The 18163-nt window shown below is 35.8% G+C and overlaps 2 protein-coding genes across 2 annotated transcripts; both read left to right on the top strand.

The window, feature by feature from the left end:
- Positions 1-721: 721 nt before the first annotated feature.
- Positions 722-3668, top strand: LOC144999645 (uncharacterized). Its single transcript, XM_078958769.1, has 3 exons — positions 722-1006; positions 1156-2878; positions 2969-3668. Exons 2-3 carry the CDS (start codon positions 2752-2754, stop codon positions 3511-3513), a joined length of 672 nt encoding a protein of 223 aa, XP_078814895.1. The 5' UTR covers positions 722-1006; positions 1156-2751; the 3' UTR covers positions 3514-3668.
- On the top strand, positions 1161-2421 carry LOC145003002 (uncharacterized). Its single transcript, XM_078962169.1, has 2 exons — positions 1161-1884; positions 1997-2421. The coding sequence occupies exons 1-2, from the start codon at positions 1161-1163 to the stop codon at positions 2419-2421; spliced, it is 1149 nt and encodes a 382-aa protein (XP_078818295.1).
- Positions 3669-18163: the final 14495 nt, after the last annotated feature.

Below are 18163 nucleotides of genomic sequence, written 5' to 3'. Positions count from 1 at the left end.
TATATGGGGACAAAGAATTAAAGATTTAATGTTGGTCTTAGGGATTCTAAGGCACTTTTATATCATAGTTTTAAGATAGCCGTTACTCATATATAGATGCTTGCTGTTTTATTAGTTTATGTGATGCAGCATAGTGAGAGAAAATGCAGTTTCAGACATGCATGGCTGACAAACCATTAGATTACACTCACAAAAATACCCAAATGGATGTGTATTGTAAAATTTTATAAGCTAAATCATGGTATAGAAAATAATTTAGATAGTTGTGCTAAATAATGTAGTATATTTTTTGTTTTATATTTCACATATAACTTGTCTTTTCTTTTCGTCTGTTGTAGTTTAAAAGCATTGAGCAGCAACATGGGTATGAAAATTGACACCACCACATCATCTAAGGCCAGGGCCACATGGTTTGTGCATATTCTTTTGATGAGCTTGTGATGTCATTCTACTGAGATATATATGAACTTTCCATTCTAAACACAACCCAAGATCATTAAGATTGCTATCATCTGCTTTCTTATGTATATGCCTTGGCTTCTGAAGCTCATAAGTGACATTTCCTCCAAATTCTGGTGAGAATACTCCTATGATAACCATCGTTTAAAAAAACGTGAGAAACGCACGCCCTGAGGCGCGCCTTGAGGCGAATCGGAGGTTGATCGAACTAGAGGCGCCGCCTCAGTGGTAAGATTTGATACGCACGCCTCATACCAGTGAAGCGCATAGGAATCGATTGAGGCGGAACGTTTTCCAGATGCGTACGCCTTCAATTTTTCTTTGACTATTTTGACTTTTTTACGTCGACTTCCTTTTTACCTTTGTTTTATTGACTGGTTTTATAATAAAACTGAAAACCCGTTTCATTTATTGACCTAATCACCTCATTCGCTCAATCTAAATCGCTGCTCATCTCTTCATCTCAAAATCGCATCTCACCTGCACTTTTTCAGTTGAATTGGTTCTGCACTTCTTCTGGGCGATCGAAGGTCTGCTCATATTCAAGGTTAATTTTCTTATTCTTCTATCAAAAGCATTTTGTAATTATTATCATTATTATTATTTTGTTCAACAAATGATTTCTTTGGGACTATCAATTGTGTAACTTAGGTTCTGCACTTCTTCTGATCTGATTTTGCTGCATTCTATTTACAGTGAGGATGTCCAGTAAAGGTGGAAGGTCGGACCCTACTTGGGGTCACAGTGAGGAAGTAATGGTAAAGGCAGAGGGTCAAAAAAAGGCATACAAATATCTAAAATGTAAGTATTGTAGCAAAATCATTAAGGGAGGGGTTCAGAGAGTGAAACAGCATCTTGCTTGTACACACCAAGATGTAGAGCCTTGTCCTAATGTTCCAAAAATAGTGAAAGAGGAAATGCTTCAGTTTTTGAAAGCATTTCAGGCTACTAAATTAGCTTCTCGAACAACCTTTGAAGAAAACGTAGCAAGTAGGGCATACTACAACAGAGGTGGAAGTGTTGATCCATCATTTACAACTGGTAGCTCTAGGGGTGTTAGAGGACCAATAGATAGATGGATGGTGGGTGGACAAGAGGATGAAATAGATGGTCCAGGACCTATAAAAATTACCCCATCCAATACTAAAGAGCATCGAAACCAAGTTTGTTTGGATATTGGGAGGTTCTTTTATGAGAATGGAATCCCGTTCAATGTATCCAATAGTCCATCATTTACTAATATGGTACATTCTATTGGAAACTATGGACACGGATTGAAAACCCCTTCAATGCATGAATTAATTACTTGGATCCTTCAAGAAGAAGTCAAAACAACAACAACAATGGTGGATGACATTAAAGCAACTTGGAAGACAACAGGGGTGTCATTGTTATCAGATGGTTGGTCAGACATGAGAAACCGAAGTTTGATCAACTTTTTGGTCAACAATCAATATGGAACTGTATTTTTGAGAACTATTGATGCATCAGATTGCATAAAAAAATGCTCAAAAAATATTTGAGTTGCTTGATGAAGTTGTTGAAGAGATCGGGGAAGATATTGTTGTTCAAGTGGTGACCGACAATGCTAGTGCATACAAAGCTGCTGGAGCATTGTTAATGGAGAAGAGAAAAAACTTGTATTGGACCCCGTGTGCAGCTCACTGCATCGATTTGATGCTTGAAAAAATCGGTGATTTGGCTCAACATAAAAATGCTTTGCTTAAAGCAAAAAAGATTAGCAATTTCATCTACAACCATCAGTGGGTGTTAAGTTTATCCCGGAAGATTCTAAAGAAAGATCTACTTCGACCGGCCGCCACGAGATTCGCCATGGCTTTTCTGACTATACAAAGCATTTATGAATCGAAACAAAACTTACAACAAATGTTTGTTTCAAACGAATGGGGGGCATCTTCTTGGGCTAAGAAACCCGATGGTAGAGAGATAAAAAAAAAATAATTATGGATGAAAGAAATTTTTGGCCTAGTGTGGTTTATTCCATGAAAACCACAATGCCACTTGTTCAAGTTTTAAGACTCGTTGATGGGGAGCAAACACCAGCAATGGGATTTATTTACGGGGCGATGGACGAATGCAAAGAAAAAATAGCAAAGAACTTGGATAAACAACCTCGCTTCTTATAAAGAAATTTGGGACATTATCGATAAGAAATGGGAGTTGCAAATGCATCGTGATTTGCACGCTGCTGCCTACTACTTAAATCCACAATATCGTTGGAGTCCCAATGTTTCCGAGCATCCGGAGATTAAGTGAGGATTGTATGATGTCATGGAAAGGCTCGTGAAGGATACGACAGTTTATATGAAGATTGAAGATCAACTCGTTGCTTACAAAGAAAAAAGAGGATTATTTCGATATAGAGGTTCTTTATCGACATATCTGACACGTCCACCGGGTATATTATTAAGTAGTTTTGTTATTATAGTTATAGTTTTTATTTTATATAAATTACATTACTTATTAAGTTATTTATAAACATATATAGTTATATGGTGGGGTGAATATGGAGACGATGCTCCAGAGCTCAAGTCCTTTGCAATAAAGGTTTTGGGTCTTACATGTTCCGCTTCGGCTTGTGAACGTAATTGGAGTACGTTCAATCAAGTCCATACCAAGAGACGCAACCGGTTAAACACCGAAAGAATGAACAACTTGGTTTACATCATGTACAATAAAAAGTTGAAGCAAAATTTCATTAAGAGGACTAAATTAAAAGAAGATGACCCCTTAGTTGTTGATCATGTATTATCGGATGATGAGTGGATAGCCGCCCCAAGTGATGGTGAGGAAGATGACATTGGAGGTGGCGGGATATTAGGGGAGGAAGATGGTGGGGTAATTGGAAGTGCTAGAGCTGGCAGGGCTATTGGAAGACCTAGAGGTGGCGGGACAATTGGGGAAGGGAGTGGAACTAGGAAAAGGAAAAATGTTCAAGTGAATTTGATTGACGAGGATAACGGGGATGAAGTGAATTTGATTGACGATGACGAGGGTGACCGGTTTGAAAATGATGCTGATTATTTTATTTGAACTTTTCACTAACTTGTGCTTTTTTGTGTGTGTTTCCTAAGTGGCTGTTGTTTTGGAGTTTTAGACTTTGATGTTCTAGACTTATTTTATGTTTTTGAATGTGTTTTTTATAACTAATGGATTTGATGGTGAAATTAGCTTAAAAGGACATGTTTAGTGTGTGTATATATATATATATATATATATATATATATATATATATATCGTTTGAGGTGCTCTTCAAGGTGATTTCCTTGTTTGTAAAATCAAATAGTTGCAAGTTCAAATAGCTGAATCATGGTATTGGTTGAAACTGAATTGAATATAACATTTTTTTTGGATTGATTTAGGTACCGTTTGGTATGCTTGAATGAGGGAGGGAATGGAATGCATTATTCCTTTCCTATCATAAAAGGTTGTTTGGTTGATCACATGGAAAGGAATGAGGAGTTATTCAACGAATTTCATTCCTTCAAAAAATGTGTTAGAAATGAAAACTACTGAATTTACCTTTTGATCTATTTGTTTTGAATTCACCAAAATCGCAACTAACTCATCTGAATCCAATAGTTGAAGTATATTATATTTTCATCGATTTCAATAGTAAAAGCCAATCGAATTATCAGAAGCATCATCATCAAAGTGTTCATAGTTGACATGTTTCTGCAAGAATTTACACCTTGTTCCTGAGTCCTAATAAAGGACAGAAGTGAAAGGAGTTAACGAGTAATTGAAGAAAACAAAAGTAAATTGAAACAACAACTTGAACATAGTCTGATATTATTCTTACAATGCTTGCATAACCACATAATTTGTGCCCCTTCTACTAAAATGTATATGAATATTGGGTCAAATGGAGTTTCTTTGATACTCCATTTGTAAGAAAAATAGGGTTTGTAGTGGAGATCTGGATACCAACTTGGATCGTGAGAACACTTTCCGAACTGATATTTCTACCCTATGCTTGGGTTGCAAGAAATTCAGCCTAGGATAATCCAAGTGGACACTTACGATTCTAGGCACAGAAATCGTAAGCCAATTTGCTAGAGAGATTCCGTGAGAGTTTGATGAAAACCAGAGCTAAAATTCGTCACGTCCTTTTGAAGAGGAAGAACCGTTGATATATTAAACGAGATTAGGGTTTCATTAGGGTTGCGCCGTCATTAGTTGCTTTGGAAGCAAGTCAGGATAATCCAGATTAGGGTTACTAAAACTAACGAGTTTCGTTAGTTTTACTGTAATTAGCGGGACCCCAGCCAGGGGCTTTGCCCCTTGGACCCCGCTAGGGGCGCTGCCCCTAAACCCCACCAAAGGGGCACTGCCCCTTTGGAAACCCCGGACCCAAGGGCGCTACCCCCGGACCCCCAACTAGTCATCGAACCAGCTTCTAAATAAGCACAGATTGAGAAAATGGCAGAGGATGCCAAGCGAACTTGTTAAAAATCCAGGTAGCAACACAGATGGTAGAAATAATGGTTATTTGATTGATTTAGGGGTTAGGAATTCTATGGTGAATGTTAATGGTAATTCGTCCTTCACGGTGGATTGGGTGATCATTTTGTTCTTACAACTAAGGCAAACTCTGGAAATAGTAAAGGACAAAGTAATAGGTCCTCATATACAGTTAGTGCTCCAAGAAAAGACCTAAAATAAACAAGAAGTTAGTCTCTCTTTCATTTTGGAGATTAGAAAAATAATGGTCAAACTGGAACCATCAAGAAGGCTAGAGGATTCAAAATCGAGAAGGAAAATTCAGATTCCAACATGGGCAACTTTGCCTTTATGTAGGGGACTACTAAATGTAGCAACCAAAAACAGGTTGTAGTAACAAAGAGGGTAAGGATGCATCAAAATGAAAAAGCCCTAATGCTTCAAACAACCCATAAATCTAAATCACAAGAACAATATTAGTTCAAGCACAATATTCTGCAAGTTTTCTATTAGGTACCAATTATTCTTGTAATTTTTTTAAACACTTGAACCATTTCTGTAAAAAAAAATGCCCAATGAGCTTTTTTGTAAATTATAGAGACAATATAGGGTCAAACCTACCAATATATGAAAATCTTAAACATAAGAACTGTTTATGTAAAAGAAACTCACAGGACCTTTTCTATAAATTACAAAATCATTGGGAGTAAATGTGCCAATATTGAAAAAGAATTGTGGCAAAAAAATTTGAACTATATAGAGTTTATTGGTCATAAAGTTATTTGTAATTAATATATAGTAGATAAAATTACATAAATAGTCCATGTGGTTCACCAAAACTCACAAATTCAGTCCTTGCTGATTTGTTTTACGAACATGGTCCAGTGGTTTTCTTTCAAAACTTGAGTGAATGGTCCTTTTTACTAACACTGTTAGTTTTAGTCGATTAGTGTGAGGATAATTTGGTCTTTTCAGGCTGTAGAGACCGAGTTTGTGATTATAAGTAAACCATAGAGACCATTTATGTAATTCTTTCTATATTCTATGTTTATGAGTTTTTAGATTTTCTACGACTTTACTTTTTAAAATGTTAATTTGACCCATTCACTTTGAACTTTATAAAATGTTATTATCCCATTTTTATTTTCTAAACTTTTGTATTTATATAACACCCCGGTTTTCAGGTATTTTCAAATCTTTCCTTTGGTTTTAGATTATGTCATTTTGGTCCTTGGATTATACGGAGTAGCCCTAAGAAGCCCTAGTGTTGTTTTTTTACAGATTCCACCCATGTGTTTAAAAATTACAAAAATGGTCCTTACCTTACCTAAAATTTAGAGATTACGCTCAGCGTATGCCTCGTCCCCTGCAAAACGAGGTGTAGGTATATATTAATGCATAAACCCTTAGGGAATAATAAAGTTTCATTCTTTTGGGTGTTGACCACACCACTTTATAAATGTTACACTTTTGGTCCTCCTTCTTTTGACTTTTCAATTCTGGTCTGAATAAATATTTTTTAAAATGATATTTTTTGCCCAATACTTACTTCCTCCGTCCCAAAATTATTGTCACAGACAAAAAAAAAACATACAGATTAAGAAAACATTAATTACCATTAACTTTATACAATAAAATCAGTTTTGTCCTTACTTTGCATTTAATGTTGCATTAAATGTTTAGTTGGTTAAGTAATAATGAAGGAGTATTTTGGTAAAAATGTTATTTATTTTAAGAAGTAGACTATTACTTTAGGACAAACCAAAAAGGAAAGATGTACTATAATTTTGGGACGGAGGGAGTATTATACTTTGACATATGTAGTTTTTTTTTTTTTCGTATTGATTTTGTAGTGGATTTTTTCTCTATTTGCTTTTTAATCGATGAATTTAAAGGCTCTCATGCTTTGGTTTATTTTAATAATAAACTAGGTGTGAGACCCATGTATTACATGGGTTTATTTAAAAAAAAATTAAATATAAAATTTTAACAATTTGAAAACTTTAAATTTATAAGAAAAAGAAAAAAAATTTTGAATTATTAAAATTAATGAGACTTTAATGTATTAGATACATTACATATATAAACCATTTTCTAATAAATACCTTACATATATATTACCTTATATATTAAATGTGGATTTTAATTTAATAAAATCAAAAATACAATAAAATGACAAGTGGAAAATAGAAAAATTTAAAATTTCTAGAAAATGTCATGTGTCCAAATGAATGAGAAGAGGACATGTGGCAAAGTCATTTTCATTTATTAGGGTAGAAGTTTAAGGAAAAAAATAACACAACCTTGGGCGAAGCCCGGACATCTTTTACTATTTATTAGAAAGCTTTAAAAGTCGTTTCTTCCACTTCAAAAATCGTTTTCTCCATTAATGAAATCACAACTTTACATCCACTTTTTTATTCCCACTAACTGACCACCAAGTTCTCCATATATTAATCATCTTTTACGAATATCCTCAACAAATGGATTGAGGAGGCATTGAGTTTTTAACCATATAAGTGTTTTTGAAAAAAATATTTACCCAATGGGTATTCTTTTAAACATATTTACTATAATGGTTTTTTTTTGGTAATTCAGTAAAAAAAAAAGAAAAAACACTGTGCCCTAACTCATTCTTTCACAGCATCGCTTTTACCTGCAGGAAGAGAGGCACCCTTCAGCCAGACCTTCTTCTCCGGCCAAACCGACGACTCTGGCGAATCCACTGTAGCCGACGACTCCAAGGCAATCGGAGGTTGCGACTTCACAGGTAAGAAGCACTCTTCAATCAGTTCAATTTTTTGAACTTTAATCTTCAATCACAGGTTCGATAATCAGTTAAAGAAACGATTCTATTGTACCTTAATGTTCGATTTCTGTTTTTTTTTTTTTTGGATTTCCATCACAGGTTCGAATTTTTGAACCTTAATCTACAATAGCCAATTGTTTCTCTATTTTGTTGTTGTTACTGAAACTTTTGATTCCAATTGTAATAGTTTTCACCACAGTTAGGATTTATTGTCTACATTTGTGAGTATTTGAAATTTTCTGTGAATGCAATTAGATTCCATTCCATCACAGATTCACATTGAACGAAATTTTAGTGAATGAAATTAGATTTGCTTGAATTAAATTAAATTTTCTTGAAAATTTGAGTTTTAGTTTATGTTCTGATTGTTTGTTATGTTATATTTTTTGGTAGATGGATGCTAATGTCATATCAGACATTGTTCAAAATGAGAATTTCTATACAATCTCTCAAGTTGCAGTGGTGAGCAATGCAATAACAAATGACAATGAAGCTGATGCAAATGAAGTGCTTGAAGAAGATGGCATAGGAGAAGAAGATGGCATAGGAGAAGAAGATTATGGAGACGCTTTTGACAACAACTTTCAAGTTCCTTCAACGTTTACTATTATAGAAGAAACGAATATGACCACCGACAACAATTGGATTGTGACACAATTAGCGAGCAAAAATGATTTTACACAAGAGTTAGGGAAAGATTCTTTCAAGGACAAAGAAGAACTTATTAGAGCTATCAAGCTTTATAGTATTAGGACACATAAACAGCTTGAGGTTGTTGAGACACGTCCAACTCTATGGACCATAAGATGCAAGTTACATTTACAATCCGGTTGCAAATGGCAAGTTCGTGCAATCAAACGAAAACGAAGTGGATATTTTGAAATTACAAAGTACATGGGTCCACATACGTGTTTATACAACAATATTTCGCAAGACCATCCAAATCTAGATGGAAGCTTGATAGCCCAGGAAACCAAACATCTTATTAAAGAGCAGCCTTCAATTAGTATTCCTGCGTTGAGAGCCGAAATAGTCGATAAATTAGGTTATATTCCTTCATACAAAAAGGTTTGGACCGGAAAACAGAAAGTGATTGAACAAGTATTTGGCAATTGGGAAGAATCTTATTCTGCTTTACCCAAATTTCTATGCGCAGTTCAAAAGTTCAATCCGAGGACTATAGTCGAGTGGTTAGTTTCGAGCTCAACCAATGAAGAACCCATGGAATTTAGACGTGTTTTTTGGGCTTTTGCCCCTTCAATTAAGGGGTTTGTACATTGTCGGCCGGTGATTAGCATTGACGGCACACATTTGTATGGTAAGTACAAGGGAACGATGATGATTGCAATGGGAGTTGATGGTAATAATCAGATTTTGCCACTAGCATTTGCAATTGTAGAAAATGAATTGTATGAAAGTTGGAATTGGTTTCTTTCTTATATCAAGATTCATGTGGTAAAAGAACGTGAAGGTATTTGTTTAATTTCTGATCGTCATCTTGGAATCCTAAAGGCGGTCAATCAACATGGATCGCCATGGTTAGAGCCACGTGGTTTCCATAGGTATTGTTTATAACACACATTATGTTTATTTTTTAAACCTTTATAACTCACATTATTGTTGTTTATTTCATAGGTATTGTTTACGTCATTTTATCAACAACTTTTACGAGAAGTTTCGTAATTCAGAATTGAAAGGTCTAGCTTATCGTGCCGGGAGTCAAAATCAAGTTCGAAAATTCAACTCGACCATGGAAGAAATTGGGAAGCTAAATCCACAAGCTAGACAATGGCTAAAGAGTCATCCACTTGATAGATGGACACTTGCACATGATGGTGGGAGGAGATATGGGTTGCTCACAACAAATTTGTCAGAGATTTTTAATAGTGTCCTTAAAGGTGTCCGTTTTTTACCAATCACGGCTTGTGTCCAACTTACTTTTTATAGATTGGTGCTTTACTTTGAGGTGAGACGCCCTTTAGGAAACAGTTCACAGGCTAATGGAGATGCATATACCCCTCATGTTCTTGTCAAACAAGTAGCTTTGATGTCAAAACCAAGTGCACATTCCTTGAGATCTTTTAATCGAGAGAAAGGTATATTTTAGTTGATAACTCAAAGAGGAAGAAATGTGCAAGTAGTTAATTTGGAGCAAAAAACTTGCACATGTGGTAAGTGGGAAGTGTTTAAATATCCTTGTTTTCATGTCTTGAGTGCATGTGCCACACTTTCTTTGAATAGTTGGCAATATGTTGATAAATGTTACTCAATTGTAAAATATTGTGATACTTGGGCTTCCGAATTTTCCCCACTTCCTGTAATACAAATAAAACTGAGTGGGTCGGGCTTGGGAGCCTGGTGAGCATATAGGGTTTTCAACCCACAATAAATAATCATATTTAATTTTCACCAACCAACAATAACCCAATTACCCATTCCCGTTATTCTCACTTTATGTCCCTAAGACAACTTACATAAGGGACCTAGTCTAAGAATATTTCATCGGGGCGACAACACATGCTTCGGGGGTACCTCAGCAATATAAGTCAAATAAGGCAACCATGAGGGGGATGGAGTACAGCGAATGAACACCTAAGTTCATTAACACCTACAGGTGGCGAACCTGCTAATGTTCCACAAGACTATCTAGAAAAGTCTGTGGTCGTCATATAAACTCCGCTAGATGACTGAATCAAAACAACAACGAGGCCTCTCATCTGTTTATTACACACCAACTATCTACCCATGTTCTACCCAACATATTAGTAGATAAAAATATACATTTTTATACATAGTTTAAAAACTTGTATAGCATGCTTTGATCAATACATATTCCACATAACAGATGAGGCACACACACATAACATGTATTTCATAGAAAACAAATCAGATCCATGAGATAGAAGAGAGTGAATATGCATTCACACATATAACACAAAATATACACATAACACGTATTTCGTATAAAATACTTCATAATTATGCGTTAGAAGAAAGTAACCGCACACTCACACCTATAAACAACAATATACTTAATACACTCCAACCATACTTGTATTATTATCGTGTTTATGAAAGGTAGTATACACTCACTTGATCAGAAGATGATCGGACAGCACTACGACTTGCAGAAGTAGTAATCCTCAGCAGATTTGGAAGATCTTCACAAAAATCGAACTTCTCGTGGGCAGAGCTTCGGCTCGGGAACCGCACTTCTCGGGATCTTCGGGATCTCGGGACTCGCTTCGGGGCTCAAGAATAATACCGGTGCTTCGGGATGGCTTCGGGGGTTTACGCGAAGAGCTTCGGCACAAAAACGAGGGGAAATGAGAAAATAAGCCCGGAACCCTCGCATCCTATTTATAGGAGGCTGGAGCCTCGGAGTACGCGGGGCGTACTGGTCCAAAATCGTCACTGCTTACGTATCCGAAGTGCTCGAGTGCGAGTGTCGACATTCCTTGGTGTACGCGGGGCGTACTTCGGATGAGTCCGATGACTCCTCTTCGGATAATGCCGGATTTTCCAATTAAATTTAAATACAAATTATTTAATAAACTTCGGAAATTCATATCTTCTTCATACGAACTCCGTTTTCGACGTTCTTTATATCCACGCGAAGGTGAGACTACGCTCTACAACTTTCGTTTACACTTCGTCGGCTAATTTTAACTTTATTTTTTTATTACTTATTTTTAATAGGCCGGGACAGAAAAACTTCGTTATAAATTCATAACTTCTTCGTTTGACGTCCGTTCTCGCCTAACTTTTTATCGCTTCGATACCAACAACGAGACCTTCGATCCTCGTTTAGATTGCTTCGGCTAAAAATCCCTCGATCTCAAATCGAGTATAACAGGCTGCATACCGCTAAGCCGAAACTTCGATAAATCATAACTTCCTCATACGAAGTCAGATTTGGGCGTTCTATATATATATTCGGAAACCTCGTTTCAACTACTACAACATTATTCAAAGATATCAAGTTTATTTTACACTTAAATTTTGACGCTTATTTTTATTCTTAATTAATTAAACCACATAATTAAGCAATTAAGCACAAAACACATAATACTCAAGTAATACAATCTTATTATTTCAAAACGGGTTACAAAGGTTAACCTAGACGATTACATTTCTAAAAATGGCAAGCCCGGAAACACAAGCGCTACATATATATATATATATATATATATATATATATATATATATATATATATATATATATATATATATATATATATATATATATAACAAAATTAATTCAAATTGACACTCGTTTTGAATTTCGGTTTGCCTTTACAATAAACCTATTAAAATAAATAATTATATACCGAATATGTGTCAATCATATTCTCATTTAACTAACCTTTTTATATTTTTTATACAAATTTTTTTTAAAAAGCTTTAAAAATATATGATAAAAAAATCAAAAAAAATTAAATGATATATTCAAACAAAACATCATAAAAAAATATAAAAAAAATATTCAATAAAACGTCACGTAAGTCCCTAATTTGCTTGTGTATCAATCATATTCGTTTGATGGTGCGGAATCCTAATCAAATGGATAATGACATATCAAAATAGAAGAAAAGGGGGTGAAGAATAACTTGAATCTATGTTGTATTCAAAGATATGAGTGATGCTCCATATACATTAGATTCTCACACACACTATTTTTCTCTCTAGGTTTCTCTCTCTACAATATGCTCCTCTCCTATGACTCTACTCTAGGCCTTGAACTCCCAAGCACTCCTCACCCTATATATATGAGACAGTTGGCCGTACACAGGTTAATTGCCGTAAACCTATGTACAACATATATAGTCATAAACACTGAGCTGTTTACGATCGTAGACATAAAAATACATTTTCCTAGAAAAGCAAAGTGTAAACCATAATTTTAGACGCAACAATCTCCCCTTTAGTTTATAGCTTTCTTTTCTAATTGACCCAACAAGCTCCCCCTAAAAAATAGCTGGATTTTCTTGTTAATCTTCATTAGGAGCTTGGCTTTAGCATTAATCTTCAATTTCTTCACAGCACCAAGATGAACATATGAATCTTCAATAAATGACTTCATGTTGAGAAGTTGAGATTTTCTGCAGAATTTGACATTGAACGCACATTGGGTGAGGAGGCTTCTTGTACTGATTCTTGAAAGATAGCGCATTCAGCTTGAGAATCTTCAGAGATAATGAATATTCTGGATCACTTCAGCAGGTTTATAGATAGCAGCAGATTAATTGAGGAGGCTTCAATGCAATCCGTCACATAATTTTCAATTACAGCTTCACCTTGTTTCTCGGGTTGAAAGATTGAATGTTGAAAGGATAATCTTCATTTCTTGCTCCTTTGAATGAAAATTCTTCGACACTCACGGATGAAGTCTTGGCTCAGAAATTCTTGGTACACTCTACACGAGTCTCATCTACATCTGAATTCACTTTTAAAGACAAAAAAAGCTAAAAATAGAAACGATACTAAAATAAAACTTAGCACACTATTTTAGGATTTTTTGATTTTTCTAATTTTTGTTTGATTTTTGAATTTGAATTCTTTTTTAATTCTCCCCCTAAATTTGTGCATAGAGGAAAGCTATGAACAAATTTAACAAAAACAAAATGTGGGATCAAAGTTGTGAGACAGTCTTAACTTTGTTTATCAGTACCTTCACATTCATGAATAGATCTGGTCAATTGCCGGTATTGTGTTCCACTTAAACAGGAAGAATATTGACAAACTTTTCTAAATAAACCATTTAGCTGACAACGACCACGTGTATTGTTGTCCACTTAAATTAAGCAGCAACATCTACATACAACCTCTAAGTAGTTGAATTTTAGTTGCACTAGAACGTGTTCCCCACATCCTGATATACCCTGGTTATCAAGAACTTCCAAAGAACTCCTTACTTTAGGTGAGTAAACAATTATTAAGGAGGAAGTCAGATTTAGAAATAGATGCATATGTTGTGTCCCAGGTCGGATCTCTTTCAATCATAAAGAGGGGACAACATATGACTAACATAGATAGAGGGATTCAGAGGTAGAAAGTTGCATATGCTGTGTCCCAGGTCGGATCTTCCGATCACACAGAGGAGACAACATATGGCTAACAGATAGAAAGAATTTCATAAATAAGGAGGTGCGTAGAATTAGAGTTGCATATGTTGCAATCTAGTTTAGATCTCTTCCAATCACGTTGAGGAAGCAACATATGAATGACAGATAGAAAGAAAGAAAATAATTTCTATAGACCTAATAAATCCACACTGTCAAATCCTTCGTGCCTACCAGCACATTGATCACAAAGTCTAGACAATTCAGATTCAGTGCTTTACACATGTTTTAGACTGCCCGTTATCACTTTCTTGATATCACTTCCCAAACAATACCTACAAGAGAAAAACTATAAGAAAGAAAATAATTCTCTTCAAAACAAAACAGTGTAAGATAAACTTAGGAGTATCGAGAAGAAAAATCAAACCATAAGTCATCGATTGAATTTGCGTCCAGAAGATTTGAGAACAGCACGCATAATCTCAAAACAGATCCGAAAATTCTTCATGTCATTAAGCACAAAACCTATGTGATCCTCTCTTTTCTTCCTTTCATTCCTTTCCCGCAAAGGACACATACTCTCAAACAAAGTTCCGAATGTTGTATAGTTGAGAGATGTCCCCTATCATGTGTCTGGAACAGCCACTACCAACAAACCGAAGTCTGATGATATGCCTCCATAGCTGCTCCGACACACAGTGGAATCAGTTGGTCTTTGGAACCCATTCCATTTTAAAACTGGGTCGATCTTTGTCATCATTGCAAGGTACCTTCTCCCATGACATATCTTGTTTATCACAAATAGAGGATGAAGAAATATTAGAGTCATTAAGAGAATTGGGAGATTGAACCTTCGGTACCCATCATTAGTTGGGTTTAACCCATTTCTTGTTCGATTGGATGGGTGCCTCGGCACTTGATTTTGAACTTGAAGTCGGCCGTTGAGATGACTTTGACTTGGCTAGTCTTGGTTTTGCTGGAGAATCTCTTGGATTGGACTTCTTGACTGGCATTCCCTTCTTGATGTTGGGATTTTGATTCTTGGTCTTGGGAGTTAGACTCTTGGCCTTGTTGGCATTCCAGTTGCCATTTTGGGGTTTTGACCTTGAAGGGCTTCTTTTGGGTATCTCCCTCTTGGTGCGTTTTTCCACTCTTGTGCATAGTAGGGAACATATGCTCGATTAGGACAATTTCGGGTAATGTTTCCAGGGGTTCCACACTGAAAGCAAGTATTTTTCTTCACTGGGAAGTTGTTTCTTCCTACCCCTAGTGGCGTATCCTTGCCGCGTTTCTTATTATTCCCACAAGCACAATTGCAGCAAGTCGTCAGTTTCACTTGTTTTGGTGGCTTGTATTTTCCAACAACAGGTTGATAAGAAGTAACTAAGTTAGAAGCAACAGATTCAGAGTTCAAGGAGTCATTGGATTGTTCAATAGTTTTCTCATTGTTCTCATCTTCTGCTACTTTACCTGCACATGAAGTAGAAGCACTAAAATCGTTCAGCTCAACACTTTCTAGCACAACCATCGCAGAATTATCAAAGATATCATCGAATACATCAAAAAAAATTAAGTCATCAGACTTTGACATAAAATTATTATCAGACACACTCTCTTCAGCTGCTTGCAATGACTTAGCGGTGGATCTGCATAGGAAGTAGAAGCATTAGTATTTTCAATTTGAGGACCACTTGCTGGCACAAATACAACAGGTTTTCCATATTTGATATGTACCTCTCTGTCTATTTCTTCTTTGGTCAAAGGGTTATACTGATAGGTGTGATTAAAAGGAGGAAGCACTTTATCATACCCTAGACCCTTTTGCTGGACATCTTTGAATTTTAAACTATGCTCTATCATGGACGCAACTACTTCACTTGACACATTAAATTTTCTGAAATTATAATATGCATTTTCAAACTTAGTTTTCAATGTGTCAAATTCAGCAAATAACTCAGCAAGTTGTTTTGTCACAAATCTATAGTTTGCACATTTATTGCTATACTCTTCCTAAAGATTCCTAAAATGTTTTGTTTTGGATTCTAGTCGTGCTTTTAGAGGTTTCTGTCCTTTCCTGAGTTGATATCCTTTGTATTTTAGGTCCTCGTTCTCTCTATGTAATAATTCGATATGCTCAAGTAAATTTTTAACATTATCAATCCATGTTTGAGAACAAGAAATTTCATTGACTTTGGTGTTTAAAGAACTCATTGTTTAAAAATATGTCCTTTGACTAAAAACTCAAAAGTCAACCTTAAAAGTCAAGCTTAAAAAGTCAAACTTAAAAGTTAATCTTGAAAAGTCAAACCGAAAAGCTAAATTTGAAAATATGAAAGTCAAACGAGAAAGTCAAAGTCAAAATTTTAAGTAAAAAATAAAAGTTAAAAAAAATTTTGGGTAGAAAATGAAAATTAAAAATAAAAGAAATTGATTTTTGGGTTAAATGTGTTAAAAATGCGAAATTATGAACCGGATATATAATATTTGAATTAAAAAGGGAAGGAAAGAAGCATCTAGCAAGCTAGATCAACTGGAAATAGCATTAGGGTGCTGAAGCGAAGCACCCAGGTTCAAGTCCCGGCAGCCCCAAAATAATTTCCCTTTTATTGTACGCTATTGCTGAGGGAATCTGCGCACACGAGGCTGCTTGCGAGGAGTGTCCGAAGTCGGACACACGAGTCTGGCCGTGAACTGCGGGCCTTAAACGTTACCGAACACGCCTGACCATACACGTGCGAAGCTGCTGAGCTGTACACCGAGGCCACACACGGGTGTACGGCCGTACACCTTCAGCAGATGCGAACAAAACGACGTTTTTCACACTCTTTGCTCAAAAACTCGATTCAGAACTCGTTTTTATCAAAAATGAAAAGAAAAAACCCCCCTTAATTTTTTGAGATCGATCCAAAAACTCAAAAATCCTTCAAAAATAAGATCAAATACGCTCCAAATCTGAAAAAATTGATTGATACAATCCACGCTCTAATACCACTTGTAAGTCTCTAATCTACTTATATATCAATCAGATCCGTTTGATGGTGTGGAATCATAATAAAACAGATAATGCCAGATCAAAATAGAAGAGAATGAGAAGAAGAGTAACTTGAATCTATGATGTATTCAAAGATATGAGTGATGCTCCATATACATTAGATTCTCTCTCATACACTATTCTTCTCTCTAGTTTTCTCTCTCTACAATATGCTCCTCTCCTATGACTCTACTCTAGGTCTTAACTCCCAAGCACTCCTCACCCTATATATATGAGACACCCGTGTACTGCCATAAACCCGTGTACGGCTGTACACACAACCGTAAACACATATATAGCCGTAAACGCTGAGTTGTTTACGGTCCTAGACATAAAAATACATTTTCCTAGAAAAGAAAACTATAAACCATAATTTTAGACCCAACACGTCAAAAAATATAAACAAAAAAAATTTTAAATAAAATAAAAATATATGTTTGTATGTTTGTTTTGCTTCAAAGTAATAATTAATTAAAAATGATGGATGTGCAATATTATCCATAGTTTCGATGTAACGCCCAGTTCCTGTTATGTATTTTAAATCAGATTTATTAAGTTTTGTGTAGGAACTAAACGAGTTGGGGGCCCCAAACTTGTCGAGTAGGAATGGGTTTTTGGACGCGGATCTTAAAGTCTACTTGACGAGGTCAGAGACTCAACTAGACGAGTAGGGCTGCCAAAATGAAACCCTAATTTTCATGGTATTGCACCCAATTTAAAGACGTTAATGCTTCATTGTGGCCTCCCTCATCGCCCCCTCAGTTCAGTAAAGCCCTAATCCATGATTTTAGACCATTTGGAGTGTATGTGTGTGTGTATGTGTGTGAGTGTAAAGAGATTGTTTACTTTGTGCTTTCTTGAAGGGGTTGAAGTTGAAGGTGCTTGGTTCAAGGGAGAGGCTTCGGATCTAAATATTTCTCTGTTGAGGCTAGCATATTAAGGTATAGAGTCGAGAACTTGGCCATTTATTTGATAGATCTCTTCTATGAGAAGTTTAGGATTCTTAGTAGCTTATTTGGGGTCCATTCTTGGATATGAGCATGTCTCTAAGTTATGATTCTAGATCTAGATGTCCATGGCCTAAAGAGACTTTAAGTTGCCAGCTTTATCTAGTCTTGGCCATTCTCCATTCCATAGACCTCTTATAAAACATAGATTTGGTGTTTTTAGCTTCATGACACCATGCATAGATGTAAAGTTAGCAACTTTACGTGGTATATCAGCCCTTGGGGACTAGATCTATGGTTTGGATTTAGAGTAAGAGAACTCAACGAGTTGTTTATCCGACTAGGGGAGTTGGGTCGTTGTCCCCCGACCTTTTCTGTTACCAAACAAACT

This window comes from Lactuca saligna, chromosome 6 (genome assembly GCF_052625555.1).
Source record: "Lactuca saligna cultivar CGN05327 chromosome 6, ASM5262555v1, whole genome shotgun sequence".
Lineage (NCBI taxonomy): Eukaryota > Viridiplantae > Streptophyta > Magnoliopsida > Asterales > Asteraceae > Lactuca > Lactuca saligna.
Note: the sequence above shows the minus strand (reverse complement) of the source record. Positions and strands in the feature narration are given on the sequence as shown.